This window comes from Procambarus clarkii, chromosome 10, assembly GCF_040958095.1.
Source record: "Procambarus clarkii isolate CNS0578487 chromosome 10, FALCON_Pclarkii_2.0, whole genome shotgun sequence".
NCBI classification, from domain to species: Eukaryota; Metazoa; Arthropoda; class Malacostraca; order Decapoda; family Cambaridae; genus Procambarus; species Procambarus clarkii.
This window is the reverse complement of record NC_091159.1, coordinates 53,897,329-53,911,897: the sequence shown is the minus strand read 5'-3', so window position 1 is coordinate 53,911,897 and position 14,569 is coordinate 53,897,329. Positions and strand designations below refer to the sequence as shown.

At 38.7% G+C, this 14,569-nt stretch overlaps 1 protein-coding gene across 2 annotated transcripts; it reads right to left on the bottom strand.

Moving 5' to 3' along the window:
- Positions 1–648: 648 nt before the first annotated feature.
- Positions 649–14,254, bottom strand: LOC123774834 (regulation of nuclear pre-mRNA domain-containing protein 1B). Of its 2 annotated transcripts, XM_045769494.2 has the most exons (8): positions 13,983–14,245; positions 11,256–11,495; positions 9,170–9,217; positions 8,286–8,333; positions 5,619–5,806; positions 4,898–4,997; positions 2,411–2,586; positions 649–1,188 (listed from the first exon to the last, which is right to left on the bottom strand). In XM_045769494.2, the coding sequence occupies exons 1-8, from the start codon at positions 14,131–14,133 to the stop codon at positions 1,042–1,044; spliced, it is 1,098 nt and encodes a 365-aa protein (XP_045625450.2). In that variant the 5' UTR covers positions 14,134–14,245; the 3' UTR covers positions 649–1,041. The 2 variants fall into 2 exon arrangements, with proteins under 2 accessions (XP_045625450.2, XP_069178177.1); XM_069322076.1 differs by lacking the exon at positions 9,170–9,217 and having other exon boundaries at positions 13,983–14,254.
- Between the last annotated feature and the right edge of the window lie 315 nt (positions 14,255–14,569).

Below are 14,569 nucleotides of genomic sequence, written 5' to 3'. Positions count from 1 at the left end.
CAGAGATGCTAAGGCAAGTTTCCTTTCGCCTGATGCCTCTCTTTACCTAGCAGTAAACAGGTACCCGAGAGTTGACCAACCGTTGTGGGTTGCAGCTTAGGGACATTATTGGCCTTGGAGGACTTTGATAATCCTAACAGGATTCCTGTCCCTAACAATAGCAAACCATAATCCAACTTCACACTGTATTACCAAACTCTTAAGGTATCCAAATGATTCATTTGAATTGATTTATCTAATACTATATTAATGCGAGCTATTTAATTTTGTAATTTTTTTTTTTTAATCAAAACTGGTTCCAGCAGAAAACTTGCTGTGGTTACCCCTGAAAATAGCAGCAATACAGTACAGTACTTGGTTACTGTTACAATACTATGTAGTCAAACCCTAAATAAAATACTGTATAAATAAATTGGTCCTAAAAATGGCCATCTTTAATAGGAATCTTTCTTTGATAATCAAACATTGTAGAGTTTAAAGTCAATTTGAAGAGGCACTCAAAATATTGCACAGGAAGCTGCAAACAAAACATAAAATAAGGCAATTAAACACAACAAAACCTACCATTTTGAATACAAATATTTTAAAGTCTCTTGAATGCTTAAAAATCATTCATGGTTTCCATAATTTTGTGTAAATAATGAACAATTTATTTATAAATTTATGGTTTTTATATACACACAGTTTTTTAAATTACAGAAAGAAGGAAAATCTTAAAAAATAAAGTTTTACCTCGAGTGGTTACCGCACATTTTCTGTGAAGTAGCAAAGGAGTTTTTTTTTTTTCAAATAACATAAAAAATATGCAGACCATGGTCATTGTTACATTTAAACATTACATACTGTTTTCTTTGTCCCCGAGAAATATGTATGTGGTCCTTTTCAAGGATGGATCATTAAACACACGGAGACAAACTCTGCAATGCTGATACTAAGATGGAGTTCTCAGACCACTAGGAAAATATCCCTACCTTCCAGAGTTCATCCAATCATATCACAATATTCACAACACTGCCGAGTTCAGTCGTGCGTGTGGGTGGATCACGTGAATAGGTCACCTGCTGATGGTAGAGGAGCAAGCCCACCCATTCTAATATTCGGCAGTTTGGATATATCTGGCAAATTTTGCAAATGAGCCTTTAGTTCTTCTCTCACTTTTTTAACTTTTCCCTGTTTTTGTCGATGTTCCTGCAAAAAAAAAAAAAAAAAAAAATCAGGATTTTATTAAAACTATCGAGACATAAATCATACAGTTAAAAATACACAGTACTGTATATAAAAATATACATTATCTTTAGGGATAGTTATACAAGAACTTATTGCTGTAATAAAAGTCATGGTTATCCTACACTGAGGCCTACTATGTCAACTCTCATAATTACTGTACTGTAACTCCGAATGACCATAGTAAATTACTAGTAAAGACCATAGACCCAATAATGTAAGGAAAATATAAACTAACTTAACGTAATTTTGTACTTCTGAATATCTGGCCATTAATAGTAGAAACCATCTAAAAAGGTTATCATATATATCCAGAAATTTTTCCAATCTACAGATATCACCTTAAATTGAATTTAGACAGTAGATAGGCTTTCTTCCATTTTACTTTAAACAAGTTGAACACCTAATACAGATCTCCTACATTTTGTTTTACTGCCAATTTATCAAGTTCAATTGCAGAAACATTCCAGATGTTGCTTGTCTATACTGGCTTCACTTCATTATATTTGTATCATGGACTTAAGGGCTATATATGACAACAATGTACTGTACTTTTAGTTACTATGCATTAATATGAGAAGAAATGCTGTACAATACTGAATATGCAGAGTGAAATCAAAATTACATGTTATGTCTATGAGAAGATATTGAATATGTATGATGGGATCGAACCTGCTTAAATACCTAAACTCCTTTGGTATGCAGGTTCAATCACGTCATATGGCTTCAATATTTTCTCAGCACAGTTTATGCAAAGGTGGGAACCGAAATGGGAACCAAGGATACATTTTAAACCATTTCCAGATGTCTGATATTCCTCAGTCCTATTTTTAAATTAATTTTTTTGAAAAATTAGAAGACAACGCACTTTAACCTCCGTGCTGTGCGGCTTTTATTGTGACATTCTGATGGTGCAAGGAAATTGAAGTGTTCCTAAAAAAAACGCATTGAATGTAATAAAACGCCATTTTCTGAAGGTGTTTATCCGGAGGCTCCCTGAAGCTATCCAAGCTGCCATTGCCATACTAGTTTGGCGTCATAAGCCATAGTTCGGTTCAAAACGCCTGTGACCGAGGCTGTTGGTACACTTTTTTAAGAACAGGTGCGCACCATTCTTAATGTTTGCTTCCATGGTACTTCCAACGAATTCTTGTATATAAATAATCACACAAATTACTTTCCTCACCTCTAATGTTTCCTCTGCTTGTGCTAGCAAATCCTTTTGGTAAGCTATGTAATCATGCAGCATGCGAGCCACAGCTTTTCTTGCCTCCATCTCCTCTGACAGGCGTTTGTTATATGCCTCAAGCATAGATAATGCCTCTTCTACCTCTTCACACAGAGCTCGTCCAGCAGCCAGATCTACATGCCAAAAATAAATTATCAAAATGCTTTCTTTACACTGAATAAGAGTTTAAAGAAAAAGGATTAATATAGACAAATATGCTGAAAATGAGAAAAAAAATAAGTTGAAAATAAACTATTTGCAGATGATGCTTTTCCCTTACAAGTGACACGTCATCTCCGAATAAGCCAACTGGATGCAAGATGCGACGATAATTCATATACCTGTACTGTACTGTATTACATATGTGGGGAAATATTCTGACAATGCCAATACATTTTAAGTTATCTCGTGCAGCATTTAGACATTCTCTCTCACACACACACACACACACACACGTACATTTTCCCAGCAAGTATTTTCCATTGCTTCACGTCCAAATGCACAAGAAACTATTCTCTTTTAGCCATACTATTTGCATAAACAGTAAAATCCACAACTATGGTGATGGCAAGGGATAGGCATGGAGGTGGTGTAAGGGGAGAGGTGATAGTGGGAAAAGGTTAGGTAGGAGGATGTAAAATGCATAGTTATGGTTATAGTGATAATTATTGTAATTGTGTTATAGTGTGGTGATAATGGTTGTAGAAGTGGCTTTAATGTGGTGAAGGTGGTGACTGGTTATACTGGACATTGTAGTGATTGTGGTAATTGAGGTTGTGTTTGTATGTTGCTGTAGTGATGGATGTGACTGAAGTTGTTGCTGCTGTGGTGGCTGTAGAGATAGGTGTGGCTGTAGCAGTATATATGGCTGTTGTGGCTGGGGTGTGTGAAAAGGAATGGGAGATTAGGTCACAATGGGAAGATGGTGGACTAGGGAACTTACATCCAGGCACTATTTTACCTATTGACACCAATTTAGATATTTGGTTGGAGTTCTGGCCAGAAGGGTATAAATTTATATTCTGAATAATGCCACACTTTAACACTTTAGTAAAACCTATGAAGAAATATGAAGAAATTCACAGAATTGGATTCTAAGATAGGATCCAGAAACAAGAGAAAATTCTCTCATTGTGAAAAAATTAAAAACTGTATTTAAAACCATTAGGTTTATGATGATGACTAGAGCATAAATGGTTTGGTTTAGGACAAAATTCTTATTTTAGTTCAATTCCTTTAATGGCCTTTGTAATAAACACATAATAGCACATATTGTAAAACTTTTTGGGGTATTATTGCAACCCTAAATACAGGGATTTTTCCTTGATACTATGCCATGCCGGTAGAAAGTTTGGTGCAGCTAAGCTGACATGTTTTCAAGATATTGATCACCCCCTGCCCAACACACAATGAATTCTGCCAGTGAGGTAACTAGCCCAAGCATCAAATGGATTTTCCTTGCACTACCCTACAAACGAATTTACAGTTTCAAGTCAATACATAAATGCATTCTCCATCTCTTATCCAGTGCAAATTAAAAATAGTATAGGTAAAGGGGAAAACTCCAGGTATAAAGCCAAACATACATCATGGTACATTACAGTACAGTATAAGTGAAATAGAGATCCTCGACAATTATACTTTGGAATTGGGGAAAGTCAATTTCTGAACAAATTTATTCTGCTACTCCTAATTCATAGCAATTCCCTATACTGTACTATTCTATACATTGTCACAATACCGGCACAATTAGGCAGGACACATGGAATCAATACTACAACACCTGCTTGATACCTGCTTGATGGGGTTCTGGGAGTTCTTCTACTTCCCAAGCCCGGCCCGAGGTCAGGCTCTACTTGAGAGAGTTTGGTCCACCAGGCCACCAGACAGCATATATTTATACATCAAATCTCATATTATAGCTCTCTTGCAGGAGCCATAGTATGCGATAATTATACTGACATACAGTATAATTATCACGAGTCTCTGGGAAAGAAGCCACCTGTGCTGGTCCTGAATATATGCCATCACTGCCAGGTAGATATATATGTTCCTGTGCAACTCCCAGCTCCTTTTTATGAACTAGCAATCAAATCATGGATTTGCTTACAAACTGCCTTGGCGCATTTAGGCCAAGTCCTGCCTGGCTATGCCATGAGTACAGGGATTAATCTTTGATTAATCTTTGTATAATAGGAGCTGCCTCGTATGGGCCAATGGGCCTTCTGCAGTTACCTTTATTCTTATATTCTTATGTTCTTATGATCCCATAAATATCAGCCCTAAGAACTTGGTTGATCTTGGTTAAAATTTTAGGATTGCTATAAACTGAAAAACATACAAATGCCCTAAACTTCCCAACCCTGTTTCTCTATATACAAAATTATTTTGACTAGTACTTACAATTTGTAGTACTAATGATAATACAACAACAAATTCCAGTACCTTGCAGTTTATTAAGAAGGTTTACATCCGACACTTCATCAGGAAGATTGGCAATCTTCTCGCGGATGAGAGCATCGGATGTGGCTGCATTTTCTAATTCCTGCAAAGGAAAATAATGGATAAAACTATGTAAGCAAAATGCACGTAAAAGGTGAATGGAACACCACACAAGAACATTTATATTCCCTACAACCAGGAAAGTTAACCATCTTCAGTATAACACAAACATTAGACCATTGCCCAATGAACAAATATAAATCAATAGATTTAGCTAGCATGCTACACTGTCCAGTATGCATTTACCCAGATTTTCCATTGCTCCTAAGTGCAAAAACTCTCTAAAGACTTGTTATATTTAAATAAAAATGACATACTTTAATAAATACAGTACACAGTTTGCCAGGACATCTTGCCGAGACATTACTGCAGTTGGATGAAATCAGAAAAAAATGGGTGGATGGAACCCGTGACAAGCCACTGGCTTCCTGTCCTCGACGAGGCCACTAGAGAGATGATGACCCTCAGGTAAAAGTAATCTCAACCACTACAATCACAAATCGCATCCTTAACTCAGAAGTTAGGGATGCGGGTTTGATAACATCGTACAACGTCAATATTCTCTCAAATACAGTATATCATGTTTTCATGATTTCATTGTGTAGGTTTGTAAGATAATGAAATTATATAGTAATTCAAACATCAAACACCTCACTGGAAGTACCTGGAGGGCCTCAATCAATTGCTCAGGCTCGGGAGGATCGCATGGTGGTGTGGAGGATTGGGGCGACACAGCAAATTGACTCAGCTCTCCTTCACTCTCTTTACGCTCCCTGGGTTCAGGTGTTGTGGGTGTCGTCACTTCACTGGTACTGTCGCGTCGCTTTTTGCTAACTGGCGTATCAACTTTCCCTGGTGGAGGCAAGAAATAGTTTCAAAGGGAAAGAAATATCTTAAAATAAAAAAAAATAAATAAAAAAAAATAATAAAACAATTGGAAAGGACATTATGCATATAGTATTAAATAATTGCATTGCAATTAGAAGCATGGATAATTTTATCCATGCTTACATTATCAAGTGAAGCTTTGTTGCTTACAATAAAGCAAAGGAGGTAGTAAACAAAAAATACCAGTATATATAGAGTAAAGTACAATGACTGACAAATGCATAATGCAGTAATTGATAAAACGAACAATATTAGAAACCTTTATATGGCTAGATAGCGAGATCTCACTTTAGCTATATAAAGGTTTCGACAATAAGTATACAGTATGTAGTATATACAGTATATAGTGTATATACAAATAAGACACTGTCACCAGGAACCTAGCATATTTACAATCTCAGTACATCAGGGTCACGTGCCTTTTCCAGTCATTCTGTCCCCTTCATATTAAAGGAAGCCTGCAAGGGTAAGAGATAAACCCACAACCAAGATCAACCGTAACAAAAATTATAGAGATTTCTAAAAAAACTTAGCCTCCCTCCAAATAGTTTGAAAACACTGAATCATAATAGAAATCTCTTAAATTTAAGTTAATCCTCCACTAATCTATCTACCTCCACTGCCAAAAATCTGTGTATCTATGTATTTACGTATATAGCTTAGCCTAACATTTTAAAAGCACTACGATCATCTTATGTGGTTGTTCAGTAAATCTCTGAACTGTATGTTTGACAAATCTCTCACCCTGTCCATGGAGGACAGAAGAAAATGTATATATGTTAGTTAGCATTGTAAATGTCTGGCCACGTCTGTGGTAGAAAATAATAATAATAATAATAATAATAATAATAATAATAATAATAATAATAATAATAAAATGCCAACAGGTGGCAGCCAGACCAACTCCAGTCAGGAAAAGAGGCCACCACACTCGAGACCCAGTGCTCTCCCGACACTGGTAAACACGAGGAAGATGGGGAAAGAACAAATCCACAAAGGCCGTGACGAGGATTCGAACCTGCATCCGAGAGCATCCCAGACGCTGCCTTAATCGATAAAGCTACGACATGGTCAAAAGGAGTTGAAACCGAAGTTTTACTGAGCTTACTGGATCCTGCAGCCTCTCCGAGGCACAAACCAGGGTTTTACGCAACTCCCCCCATACACTCGAGCTAAGTCAATAGGCCGTTCTCCCTCTTCGCCCTTGCTTCATTACACACAGAAATCACAAATGCATGATGCATCTAACGAACAAACCCACATAGGCCGTGACGAGGATTTGAACCTGTGTCTGAGAGCATCCCAGACACTGCCTTAATCGACTGAACTACGACATGGTCAAAAGGAGTTGAAACCGAAGTTCTACTGAATTTACTGGATCCTGCAGCCTCTCCGAGGCACAAACCAGGGTTTTACAACCAGGGTATAATGAAGTAAGGGCGAAGAGGGAGAACGGCGGTCTATTGACATAGCTCGAGTGCATGGGAGGAGTTGCGCAAAACCCTGGTTTGTGCCTCGGAGAGGTTGCAGGATCCAGTAAATTCAGTAGAACTTCGGTTTCAACTCCTTTTGACCATGTCGTAGCTCAGTCAATTAAGGCAGCGTCTGGGATGCTCTCGGATGCAGGTTCGAATCCTCGTCACGGCCTTTGTAAATTTGTTCATATGATGCATCACACAATTGTGATTTCTGTGTGTAAAGATGGGGAAAGCTATTGAAGTGCTGCCCAGAAAGGAGCGTTTCATTATATTCAATGTACTACTGTATTTCTGAACGAACTAGTACTCCTTGGTATCACCCCCCTTAGCCTACTCCTATTGAGGCTTAACCCTTTTGGGTGTGTAAAGTCAACAAGAAACGGATGTGGAATTCAAAGAGCATCCACAGCCCAAGTGCCTGGAAAAGCATATCCAACTTATATAATGTCTGACTAGGAAGTATAACGTTCAAAACAAGCCCCTGGACCTGAAAATACTGCCAGCAGCTGGTGATAGAATCCAATGTCAACATAAGCAGTAACCCTAAAAAATCAGCAATGGAAGGAGGGAGGAGCTATGCACAGCAGCCTTCCTCTTCTGTAGGGGCTGAGTCAGTTAACTTTACAGGTACCGGGTGTATTTGTTTTAGGTGCAAACGTCTTAGCCAGGGATCTATTAAGTGTACAGTATCTGCATTTGTGCTAAGTGAGAAAGTGGGATATTCTTTTATCCCATTCCTCAGGTTGATCAGGTGATGGGACTAGTCAGGAATGTGGGGGAATCAGCTTCTTTCAAAGTTTTATTTGGTGGCTCCAAACACTACTTTGAAGGAGAATGAAAGTTTGAAGTTTCTCTTTATACTGAATTTATAAACAGTTTACCTCTAGTTGGCCGATCTGACACCCACTACCGAGATGAAACAATGGCTAGTTAGAAATAAGCAAATACTGTACAGTAATACTTACCACTTATTTCTCGCTTTTTGGGAGTGTTCTCCTTCTGTTTTCCTTTATCTAGAATACAAAACGGGAACAAAATAAATTTAATGCACAATAAGTATAATATTCGACTCAAGTCACCCCCAGTGCTGAGATTGTCACCAGGAGCCTTGTGCATTCACAGTTCTATTCGTGCAGGTGAAGTAAGGTAAAGATAGCTAATGAGGGACTAAACCCAGACAATTTAATAAACTTGGAGAAAGCAGTGAACACTCATCAACAGGATTAACACTTTGGTTTGGTGATAATGTTCTCGCAGTCATTACAACACTATACATCATGCAAGACATGACTTTAATGCCGTCAACAATTAAAATATTTGTAAAAATTCCATTTATTGTCCGATTATTATGGGACTTGTTTTGAAATGAGCACGGTCTTCCCATTCTCTGTATACCCCATGTGGCATCACAATACCGCTCCATGGGTGGCCACCCATCGGGAGGCTAATTGTTTTCATGACCACACTCGTGACATCCACGGTAATGTTGTTCTATTTGACTTTATATGCATATATCCTTTTAGAGCATTCTATTGCAAACAATTTGATGCCAAAATTAACAATGTAGCACGACAATCGAGGCGAGAAAACTGGAAAGCGTATAAACATTGGAGTATGGTTGTGCACTCATGGGCAATGCCCGGCCTACCTTGCAGTGCACTGCAGATGGCCCGCCAAGCCAGGCAAAGTGTTTTAAGACATTAATATTTAGTCTAGCACAGCTAAATGAAGATCACATCTAAAGCAGGAAAGGAAGGGTGAGGGAAGCTGATGCAAAGATAGACAAGGCAGGCTGGTGCAAAAAGTTAAGCCAGGGTAATACTGTACTGTATTAGCAAATAATACTTACCACTTATTTCTCGCTTTTTGGGAGTGTTCTCCTTCTGTTTTCCTTTATCTAGAATAGAAAATAGGAGAAAATATATTTAATGCAAATTGAAGTTCACCATCTTTTATACAGTTCGCTATAATATCACTTGACATATTAACAGTAAGGAATAGTTGTATTAAATCTAGAGACATTATGTATGTTAAGGAATCTTCTTTTCACTTATTAATATACAGTAGCTGAATCATATTATCTAAACCTCCCACTTCACAGTAATCCCAAAATAACAAGTGAAAAAAAGTTTACAACCTTTGCCAAGAGAGAAGTATTGAGCCAGGGTAAAATGAAGTTTTGATGGCGCAGTGTGGGAATAGTACAAGCAGCCACGAGATAAATATTACACAGGGCCAATGCAAGGATGGTTTCTTGTGGGAAAAAGCAAGATAGTTCCACGAGAATATTAACAATTATTTTATGCATTTATTGGATAGCTGACTACATTTCAAACCATCATGGTACCTGGATGGGGTTCAAGGAGTTGTTCTCCCAAGCCTGGCAAAGCCAATGACAAAGAAATTAGCGAAATCCTAAGACAGCAGTATGAGGACATGTTTAGCACCCCAATAAACAGCATGAAAGTGGAAGATCTGAACAGCTTCTTCATGTGTGATATCCAAAACCCGAAAAAATTTCTGATATCAATATGAACGCTGCAGATTTTGAAAGAGAAATCGACAACATGCCTGCCCATGCACTCAGCCCCCGGGTTGAATTGTACCCGGGGCCGAGTACATAGGCACTCGGCCCCAGACTCATGGACTGTCTACTGGAGGCCTGATCAGTGATCAGGTTGCAGGGACACTGACCCTCAGAACCACCTCAAGGTAAGCTCTAACTAAGGTTGTGAGCTGTTATGTCGAGATCTCATTCGGCAGTCACGTGTCAAGAGTAGAAAACTCTTATATAGCCAAATTTGTATTGAATGCACCTCTGTCAATCATTTCAGGCTAGACTGAGCTCATCTCCAGTGACCTCTTTGCACCTTCAAGGACCCTACACAGACCAATTGAAATGTTCCTTCTGGTGCCAGTGCTTAGAATGTCACCTGCTTGGCTGTCATAATCCATATCCAGATGGCACATCAGGTCTTACCTTATAGGGCAAATGATTGCAATAGTCAAAATAAAACCTTGTAAATATAAGGGTTTTTAATAATAATGGGGATTATGCAGCAAATGGGAATTATGTTAGTGGTTACTGTCAGATTTCCTAATAAGTACTGTAGTGACAATAGCCACTACAGGTATTACTAAATTATTTGTTGTTAATTGATTGGTCTTCCTCCAAAATAATCTTTCCTGCCTCTACTTTACACAGACGCCGTCTTGTTGAATCGGTTCTGATACACAACATACCCAACATGAACTCGAGTCCTGGCTTTGTTGCTGTTGACTTCCCTTTCACAGTATAAACTCAAATGCTCTAAACTTTCTAATAAATGGGACCAAACATAAGCTTACACTTCCATTTACCTTTCTTTATTTTTCTTTCCCTTGTTTTCTCTTATGATCCCTTTCTTATTCCTATTGCTATCCCCTTTATTACACCTTTCCTATTGTACCTTTTGCCTTGCTTTTTCTTCCTCAAAGATTTCCTTCTCCTCACCTGTCTCTTGCCTATTTATTGTCTTCGCCTCCTTCCCTAACCACAATCGACTTGAGAATGGTCCAGGATGGACCAAAACGTCGTCGTCCCTTCCCTTTCTAGTGTGTGGTTTGGTCAACATATTTAAGCCCCGTTATTGTGACTCCTCGTCTGCTTATTTGTTGTTATCAATGGCAAAGACAATACTAAAGTGTTTGTAACTATATTTGCAAATGTGTAGTTATTTTAAATTTAAGAGGTCTAATTCATTGCACTGTTGACATATCCAATAGTATAGTTCTGTAGCTGAAGGAAGGCTAGTGCACCATATCCACCTACTGTATATACTTGTATGTACAATGACATTATAATTATTTGTTAAGAAATGAATAGAAACAAAGTTTTTAATATATGCAACCTTTGAACAACTGTATATATCGGGGTACCTGTATAGAGAGCTTACTTAGATTTTTTTTGAACGTCTTGATATGATCTGCATCAAATACGACTCGGTCCTCCCACACGTTCAACAGTCTGTTGAGGCCCCTCAAAGATTTTTCGTCCAAGCGTAGGCCACCTAGATGCTCAAATACTTTTCCCAGTTTGTTCCCAAACTCCTTGTTGTATTCTGGGCCTTTCTTCTTACTGTTTTGTATCACATCATTTGCCAGGTACATGAATGTCAGTTTGCGAGAATCAGTTGCTGAAATTAGGGAATAAAAGAGAATTTAGACTCCAACTTAAATCAATAATAGTTACACATACAGTATAGATAAAGTATCATAAAGTATTCAGTGGATTAAGAGAACGTTCTGTACTTTACAGTTATCATTATCACCATTAATTTGCTTCTCACTTTCATGGAGTAAGAAGGCATTTGCAGAGTCAAGCCAAAAGAGTATTGAAGAAAAAATAAAGGGATCTGTAGTGAAAAGTTCCTTTTCTAGACTGGTTCCCCACAGATGCTCCCCAAGTCACAGTCATTATGATCCATCAAAACACACATCTTTACTTCAAGCTTTAGTGATTTTTGCCCACTAGCCTAACAAATATCTTTACAAATGGGTTAAGGTTAATTTAAACCAAGTAATGGGATAGGAGAGAGTGCACATTTGCACAGGGATAGGAGAGAGCATTAGTAATAAAAAAAAAATGAGCTTTGACAGAAGTTAGTGGCAGGAGATAAGAGTATTATAATGACTCAGCCCTATAATAACTAACGCCCTAGTTTGTAATGCCTTTCTAAACAGGTTTGACTACGGTAGGCTGGATTTGATCAAGTTAGCTTACAGTTGGTTATGTTTGGTTAGGTATATCTTCTTACATCTCGAGGTTATCTTGAGATGATTTCGGGGCTTAGTGTCCCTGCGGCCCAGTCCTCGACCAGGCCTCCTTTTTTGTAACACACCCCAGGAAGCAGCTCGTAGCAGCTAATTAACTCCCAGGTACCTATTTACTGCTAGGTAACAGAGGCATCAGGGTGAAAGAAACATTTTGCCTATTTGTCTCCGCCTCCACCGGGGATCGAACCCGGAACCTCAGGACTACGAATCCGAAGCGCTGTCCACCCAGCTGCCAGGTGGACTAGGTTTAGGTAAAGGCTATGTTCAGTATGGCTCAGTTAGGATATGCTATGTTAATAGTTCCACGTTATTTTGGAAAACAGTCCATATTGGAAAAATAATTCAATTATAGTTTGAGTAATGAACTCTTGTCTAACAGATTTTGGATCTACATACTGTATTTAGTTCGGGTCCATAGGGGCAGGTTGTCATAATTTAGATACAGCATAACTAAGGATCATATAACTTGCATTCCACAATCAGTGCAGTGATCAATTTTTTTTTAAGTTTAATTTCAAAATAGAAATAAAAATAATTATTTTACATTAAAAGTTAATTACAAAAGGCCAATTTGACCCAAAACATAAGTACAGTGGAACCTCGGCTTACGAATGCCCCTATTTATGAATTTTTTGGGTTAAATTTCGTTGTAAAATTCAATTCGGTTTCGAGCTTTGCCTCGAGCTGTGAGTTTGTTGATACACCTATGGATTGACTAAGCGCATGGTTCCTTGTGGAACGGGCAACCGCACATCAGCTTAACAAGGCTTCCTGCGTACAGTAGTGATAATCGTGTTTGAATTCTTTGTAAAGAATTTCATTTTTTCAGTTTTTTTTTCACAAAAATAAAAGTAATTATTATATCCCATGCCATGGGTCCCAAGAAAGTCAGTGGTAAGGTTGAACCTAAGAAAACACATGTGAGGATGACCATAGAGGAAAAACAAGTCTCTATGGAAAGGTTCTTAGTGGAAAACAAGCAGAGCCACAGCCAGGCCCTAGTGGTATGCAGGCAAAACGTAGGAGAGAGAGAGAGAGTACCCCAGAGACGTCATCACTGCCTGATGTTATAATGAAAAGGGACTCCCCTTCCAAACACTAACACCTCCTCTCCTCTCCGTCTTCCATACGCCAACTAGAGTCATCAGTAAAGGTAAGCTATAACTTGTACATACTATAGTAAAAAATATTTGTGTGTATCATGTATGAAATGTATTTTGAAGTAAATATTTTTGGGAGTGTGGAATGGATTAATTAAATTTACATTATTTCTTATGGAAAAATTCTTTTTGGGTTATGAGCCGTCTCTGGGAACGGATTAACTTTGCAAACGAAGGTACCACTATACATTAGTGACAGAAGCCAGTTATTGACACAAAGTGAATTAGTGATAGAAGCGACTTAGAGAAGGAAAGAGTATCAGTGATAGGAGTAAACTAACCTAGTGATGCGAAGAATGTTAGTGACAGTAGTTTGTGATGCAAGTCATCAGTGAGAAGTGAATGATGAGAGACGCAAGTGCCATGTGATGAGAGGATTAAGTGGCAAGAGATTGTGGTGCTGTGGAACACGTGACAAGCATGACCGAGTGCTGTTAGATGTTGGGTGAAGATCAAGTCAGTGACAATTAGAGCATTGCAACAAGAGGGTTGTGACAAGAGGAGCAACAAGATGAGTGGCGAGTGTGATGAGTGACACCATGATCAAGCGAGTGACCAGCAAAGTAACGTGACAGAAGTAACATGACACGTCAAGCATTGTGACGAGGGTGGTGTCGTGACAAGAGGAGCAACAAGGTAAGTGTCGAGAGGCGGCACAGAAGCGAGTGAGTAGAGTAGAGTACTCACCAGTGACCAGCTCCCTATACCAGACATTGACAACAGTGTGGGCGTGCTTCTTGTGGTGGATGAGCCACAGCGACACCGTCTGGATGGACTGCTGCGACATGTTCAGGTCATCCAGCTTCTTCTTCAGCCCATCCTCGTTGAAACTGGCCATGGCTGTCGCCCTCGTCCAGGAAAACAGCGATGGCTTCTTCCCTGTAGCAGTGTTTGGGTCGCTTCCTGCAGGCCTCACAACACCCACGTCATCAGCCTCCCGACCCCTGCACTCCTCCGCACACACTCTTACTAATACTCACTCCAACCCCAATATAAAACAAGAATTATTAACACAACTCCTAATATTTCATTACTACAAGAGCACGCGATTGATCAAATGCCTATTTTTATCCGAAGAGACAACCCGAGACACTCATTAGTCAATTAAAGTCGCATTTATAACTTGTTCGAACACCTTCGGATCAAAAGATTTTTGTCCTTCTTGATATAGAAATACACCAATGCATTCTGGTGGGTCATGTATACATTATATATGTATACATGGATCTGGTAGAGAGCTATACTTCTCTCCTTCACAGTGCAGTATTCTCAGA